At 38.7% G+C, this 6,892-nt stretch overlaps 1 protein-coding gene and 1 long non-coding RNA gene across 3 annotated transcripts in view; one reads left to right on the top strand and one right to left on the bottom strand.

The window, feature by feature from the left end:
- Window positions 1–74: 74 nt before the first annotated feature.
- On the bottom strand, window positions 75–386 carry LOC104956667 (uncharacterized). Its single transcript, XR_799579.1, has 2 exons — window positions 256–386; window positions 75–112 (listed from the first exon to the last, which is right to left on the bottom strand). It is a non-coding gene; the product is annotated as an uncharacterized lncRNA (long non-coding RNA).
- A 1,101-nt stretch (window positions 387–1,487) lies between these two features.
- Window positions 1,488–6,892, top strand: part of minpp1a (multiple inositol-polyphosphate phosphatase 1a) — a 24,159-nt gene continuing 18,754 nt past the window's right edge. The window contains exons 1-5 of one of the 2 annotated variants that reach the window (XM_010784190.1): window positions 1,488–2,136; window positions 2,211–2,405; window positions 3,066–3,163; window positions 3,916–4,046; window positions 4,888–5,361. In XM_010784190.1, coding sequence (XP_010782492.1) covers window positions 1,560–2,136; window positions 2,211–2,405; window positions 3,066–3,163; window positions 3,916–4,046; window positions 4,888–5,266 — 1,380 coding nt within the window. In that variant the 5' untranslated portion in view covers window positions 1,488–1,559 and the 3' untranslated portion in view covers window positions 5,267–5,361. Of the gene's footprint in view, window positions 2,137–2,210; window positions 2,406–3,065; window positions 3,164–3,915; window positions 4,047–4,887; window positions 5,362–6,892 lie in introns of those variants that run through there. The other variant, XM_010784189.1, reaches the window with a different exon arrangement.

Here is a 6,892-nt window from a genome sequence, read left to right as displayed (position 1 = left end):
GATTTTTCATAACAGGTGAACTTTGAAAGAACATCTCTCTTACCTGCTGGTGGACTCTGACCCCCGAGTTGATGTGCTGCACGGCGGCATCCAACATCTTCACACACAAACCCTGGAAATATCACATAAGGTAACTTTAAAAATGTGTTCTGTTACCATGACAAGTGATCTGTACTAGATTCTGTATAGATTCACACTTGAAGCAAACAGTACAGCTTAGAAAGAAGAAATAAACTGATGTGCCGCTGTACTCACGGGGAACCTGGTGAACAGATCTGTGAACATCTGAGCGCTGAGCGGGCTCTTCCTGCGGCCCATGAAGGAGTTCAGAGCTTCTATGAAGATCTTAGAGACCCGGTCCACATCCAGGCTGCCCATGAACTTCAACTACACAAACACACACACACACACACACACACCAGGAAGGAGCAGAAAAACATCAGGAGTGAGATGAATGTGCAGTTTATGGGCGCTGTGCACAATGTGGGCTTGGTTCTGTTGTTATTGTTTAATATTTAGTATTAGTAAAAAAACACTTTCTCCACAACAATCGTTATTGAGTAGAGATGTCCCGATCCGATCACGTGATTTTCAAAAGATCGGAATCGGGAGAAAAAAAATCGGGGATCGGGAATTTATTATTATTTTTTTTTTAATACTTTTTTTTTTTTGTATTCAATGTTACAAAACAAAAATGACCATGTTCAAGTCTTAAAGTCATCCTGAGGCCTTAGTTTTGGTTTCAAATTACACAACATCATGTATGTGTTGCTTCTTTGGGGCTTGTTTCATAGACCTGGTTGCTTATTTCTCTCAAATCTGGCAACAGAGTGGGCAGGGCGCAGTGTCTAATTGTAGCAGTAAGCTAACGAGTACTGATAAGCTTTATTTTGATTTGATCCAATGCTGCACAACTGAACTGATCCAATGCTGCTGTGAAAAAAAGAAGCTATATCCATGTTGGATAGAATATCCAATTTAAATAAAAAAATAACCTTAAGGGACAACTTGAATGCTTTTTTTCTTTTTTCTCTTGATGCATTGCATAAAGATCGGATCGGGAAAAATCGGTATCGGCAAATTGTCAAAATCAAATGATCGGAATCGGATCAGGAGCAAAAAAAGGTGATCGGGACATCCCTAGTTGGAGAAGCCTGTGACACAAGATTTTCATCGGCATAACTACACTGTAGCTATGTTCGTATGGCTAAATAAAGAACCTTGAAACTTGAAGCTCAGAACATGTCGTTTATTATAAAACCCCACTAGAAAATGTGTGCAATACCTCTTCAGCACTCAGAAAAACAGATTATTTTATCATTATTAGAATATGAAATGTAGCCAGTTTTGAACGAGGACTTTATTTTCCATTCTTACTATTTACATTTCGGTGGTCATCAATTGCTATTGTGAAATAATATGTTTACTTTACTTTGCAGTGAGGACACAAAGTTGACTGGACTCTGCTCAGTCCTATTTTAAACACTGTCGCAGTTGTTTTGGATTTAGATACATTTTGGGGACAGTTGCATTTTAAGCATTTTCTTGCGTGGAAAATTATGACTTTTTTTTGGAAGTTCACTGTCATTCATGTCCTCATCATCCCCTGCTGTGTAGTTAATTATGTAATTCCTGAGGACAATTTTGACATACCATCAATCGCCAAATATTTCAACACAAAAGGGAGGTATGAAGAAGTGAACCCGCATCTCATAAAGGACATATTCGCTGTAAACAGATCTATCCTGCAGCCTCCATCTGCACAATGTCAACCATTTCATCTGACGGCGATAATAAGACACGGCACGAGGTACCCGACGAGCAAAAACGCCAAGGAGATGCAGCAGCTCTACAACATGGTCATGAGCAGCGCCTCGGGCAAAGAGAGCTGGCTGCGGGAAATCAAGAGCCAGTGGCGGATGTGGTACACTGAGGACATGGACGGCAGACTGGTGCAGAAAGGTGTGGAGGATCACAAGCATCTGGCCATCAGGCTGTCAAAGCTGTTCCCCTCTCTGATCTCAGAGGAGAAGCTCCGAGGAGGATTCATCAAATTCATAACCAGCTCAAAGCACAGGTGTGTCAACAGCACGCTGTCCTTCAAGGCAGGACTGACAGAGCTGTGGGCGATTACAGGTATGACTGTAATACAATGTATCATGATTTGCAACATACATTTTCATAATAACGTTTCCCTTTTTTCTACCCAGATCAGGACTTTCACCATGCAATTAATGATTCTGTCATGAGGTTTTTTGACCATTGCACCAGGTACGTGCAGGAGGTTGATAATAACTCCTCAGCTCTGTCAGAGATCAACACGTTCAGGCAGGGACCAGAGATGAGGAGGGTCACGGAGAAGATCGCAGACCGTCTCGGAGTCCAGTACAGTCTCATCACACAAGGTCATATCTGCAGAAACACTACTTTTCTACACTGTTGAGAGTGTTGTGTACATATTTTCTGAAATCGTGTAACCTTTTTCATAACTTGAAATTACCCATGTGCTATCATAATCATCCAAATAATAATAACACAATATCTTTTTTTGTCTAGAACCCTTCATACAAAACTTGCAGCTAAATATTTCTTACATTAAACAAATTTAACATGCAAAACAGGCTCACTCAAACCAATTTACAGAATTACATTTGTGTCACTGGCTGAAACCACATTTAAATTAGACACTGTATATCAGTAATTGCACGTCAGAGTTTACACTTAGACTGTAAAGTGTTAGGGAGGCTAGTGTTCTCAACATTTCAATAATCAGATTCCACACTGGGTGGAGCTGTTTGCTAATTTGGTAGTGCTGAGGCCTGTGTAGGTTGTAGTGAGCTCTTATTCATAGCCTTGAATAAGTATCATAGTCTTCCAAAGGATACAATAATAAAGTGTCTTTTCAAATGTTTCCATGTTAAGATTAAGATAAACTACTTTCTGAGCAATTGTAATTTTTTTGTTGTATAGAAGGAAGTATTTTTCTGGCATTTCAGGTTGGTAAAGGGCTGAGTCTCCTCCATGCTTTCACCACTAAACATGTTATATCCACCCTCCTCCAGCAGATATGGCTGATGCTGCATTTTACCTGTGTGCTTATGAATTTGCAATCAAGGCAGTGAACTCGCCTTGGTGTCAACTTTTCGATGAGGAAGATGCAAAGGTAGGAGAAATTGGCATTCGATTGTATGTAGATCAAATGTGGTAAGTGCATGTTCCTTTATTCATGGGGTATTGTATTACTGTGAGAACAAACAGGATGCTCCTCTGCACAATAGACCATTTTCACAGGCTCTCGTGATTGCAGGAACGGCATAGGTGTCACAAACAACATTACTGATGGCTCTGTTCCATTCAAGTGTCCCAAGAAGACATGACAGTGTGACAGGGAGCCAGCGTGCACAACCAAGAAGATACGCTTTGCCTGCTGTGACATGTCACAATGAATATGAGATGCTACTAAAAATGTGCACTTGTGAAAATGCATCGTATACACATCTAAATAAATTACATAATTTCATACAAAAATATAATAAAGTAAAGTAAGAAATCAGGGGGAAGGAATACAATGATGAAAATCTATTCATAAAATACAATTAACAGACAAAAGGTTAAACAGCTCGGTCTGATCTGGGACAGATATACACGGAAGCTTCAGCATAATAAAAATAATTTAGATTCCCTAATGCTCGTTTCTAAGGAGTATACACTAAAAAATCTAAATGTATTGCTTGTTTTCCACACCATTAACTCATTGAGAAAATAATTTGGCACCACTGCATGTGTAAAAGAAAGCATGTTTACTCATGCAGTTGAACATGTCATCTCAGAAAATGCTAAATTGATCATTCTTAAAATATATATTTTTTAAAGCCGCCCACTTACAGTTTACATTTATACTATCTGCACCAACAGGTAATAGAGTATGCAAGTGACCTGAGGGAATATTGGAAAAGAGGATACGGTTATGATATTAACAGCAAGTCGAGCTGCATTCTCTTCCATGACGTGTTTAACCGACTTAACAAGGCAGCAAGTGAGAACAAGTAAGTACGCTATAATAACCTGCAGTCCGTACACATGTAGGTTACATTAATGCATTCATTGGATTAGGAAAAATAATCATCTGGGTCATTGGTTTTACTCAGCTTGTCCCATAAAGTATAGTTTAGTATAGAGGTTTAAAATGTGCCCTTAGACTCATAGACTATAATCTAACTGTGGTATAAACACTTGTCTAACACCCTACATTTCTTAAAGATAAAGATTTCATTTTCTGTTTTATAGCCATATTGGCATGCGATATTTCAGAATTTGGTATTGATACAATTCCAGGGAATACCAGAGCCAGGATCACCAAAATCAATATGAGTTATTGTTAAATGCAGCTAATTTGCTTTCATGTTAGAAAGAAAAATATAGATTTTAAATACCAGCAACTAATTTGCCACACAACAACCATTTATTTTTATTTTCTCTGTTAACTTCAGATTCACATGCATGTTTTAAACACAAGACTATTACGTTGTTTTTTTTAATAGCAAATGGCGATTGAGCAAATTCTCTGAATTAATAAGTAAATGCACACAGCACCAGCCAAAACGCAAATATTGCAGCACTAAGAAGACAACACTTGAGAGCAGGATGTGTCAATCCTATTGATGCTATAGTCAAATGATCTGCCTGATGAAGGGGTCAGTATTATCTTGTGTTTTATTTATACTAAACACTTATATTTATGTGATGCAGATCCTTGTGTCACAGCAGAACATATCTTTAATTCTGAAGCCCATTTGTTGGGCCTGTGACCTAAGATTTTCAACGACATAATTACTCTGTAGCTATGTTAGTTTGACAATAAAGAACCTTGAACCTTGTGAATGTCAGGTCAGGACAGCAGTTGACTGAAGCTGTCACAGTCCAGGTGGGCCATGCAGACACTCTGCTGCCACTGCTCACCCTCCTGGGCTTCTTCAAGGACAACGTATCCCTGAATTCAAGTAACTACGCAACACAGACCCAACGCTCCTTCCGCACCAGCCACATGTTACCCTATGCAGCTAACCTCCTCCTGGTGCTGTACGACTGTGGAGCCGGAGAGCTGAGGCTGCAGGCGCTGCTCAACGAGAAGCCTGTGACTTTCCCCGGGTTGAGCGACCAGCAGGCCTCCATGCCTCGCTATGAAGACGTCAAAGAGAACTACAGGGAGCTGCTCCAAGGCTGTGACTTTGAGACCGAGTGTCAGCTGTTCAAGAGTCCTGCTTAACTTTAGGAAGACAGGGAAGATCCTGGAAAATAGGTTTATAGTGGCTTTGTATGTAATATTTGCTAAGCTAAATAAACACTACCCTGAACATGTTGCGAGATGAATGAGCATCTTCTTAATGTACTGCTTTAGACATTTCAAATATTGATTTTCTAAGTTGATTACATTGCTGCTTGCTTTAATCAAACATATTCAGGATGCGCTAACTTTTTGAAGCACTGGATTGAAAACTGAGAACTTAACTAAATGTTTCTGGCTGTCTTTCTTTCAATAGAAGATTAGCTTGTAAAAACGGAATATATTATCTGCAAAACAAAAAATAATAGATTATATAAAAATGGCAGGATGGTGAATACAATAGACAGTACAGTAGGCAAGGTAATGTTCAGTGGGTCATTAAATGGTAGATAGCAATAATGTTAAAATGTATACTAAGTACATTTACTCTTAGTTTATTTACACATTTGATGTATTTTATGGATACAACTTTATTAATCGTGTGGTTGAAATCACAAGCTACAGTATATGCATGGTTACAATACCACCACTGAGTAATATTTTACATTTATATAATTGTGAAATGGGCGATGCTGCTTGGTTCGTGTACGTTTTGTCAGTTTGATTTCTCGTTTAAACGGAAAGCCAAAAAACGAAAATACCAGCCTTTTTTCGTTTTTTATTTAAAACGAAAAAACGTTTTTTATTTAAAACGAAAAAACGGGAAACCAAAGCCGTTTCCCCATTTTTGTTGTCTGAATAAAAAATGGATAACAAGAAGATCTAATTAAAAAACGGTCTGGTTTTGGTTTTTGATAACAACTTCATTCAATTTTCCGTTTTGTATTGAAGATTGAAGAAAAGCAGTCCGGTGGACCGGAAGTCAAAGAACATATTTCAAAATAAAAGACACGAGGATATAATGGCAATGCTGTAAAAGTTCAACCCTGGAACCCAGAAGTCTGACGAGGATAAGTGTATTTCTGCATTCACATGCAGATATGCATTTAGAGATTAATACAAGTATGCAGTCCAGCTTGTTGGTGTGTGACAACGTCATTTTTGTTGCATACCTGCAAGATTTAACTGTGACAAATGTCAGCGATGTGAACAGAACTGTCATCCTACTTTCACCTGCAACCAACAGCAAGTGGGAGAACAATATATCAGTCGACCCCTAAAACAGTTCACACAGTAATGGAACAGTTGAGCATGATTTTGTCCAACTAGTCTACACAGTGATGCAAACACACGTATGGTGAAAAAAGAGAGAACTATTCGAAGCAGAAAAAAAACAGCGTAATATACCATCTGACAAAGGCCTGTGCTATAATCCTTCAATTAACTGGCTGTTCTTTATAATATACTCAGATCAATAGGAGACAGAGATGTTAAGTTATAAATCAAGGGTTTTTATTATTATTTACAGCAGGGGTGGGGAACCTTTTTCCTTTCAATTTTTACAACATCCTTCGAGGGTCGTACAAATTATTGAACTCAACCTCTGGTTAAAAAACTAAATCACAGCCCATTCATTTGGCCTTTCTTTCATGTTGTGCAAAGAAAAAGCAACCTCTAAATCCAGATATCTCACCATGACTCGCGCATCCATGCATGTGCACGGTGTGG

The sequence above is a fragment of the Notothenia coriiceps genome, unplaced genomic scaffold (genome assembly GCF_000735185.1).
Source record: "Notothenia coriiceps isolate Sejong01 unplaced genomic scaffold, NC01 NC01_scaffold00026225, whole genome shotgun sequence".
Lineage (NCBI taxonomy): Eukaryota > Metazoa > Chordata > Actinopteri > Perciformes > Nototheniidae > Notothenia > Notothenia coriiceps.
Note: the sequence above shows the minus strand (reverse complement) of the source record. Positions and strands in the feature narration are given on the sequence as shown.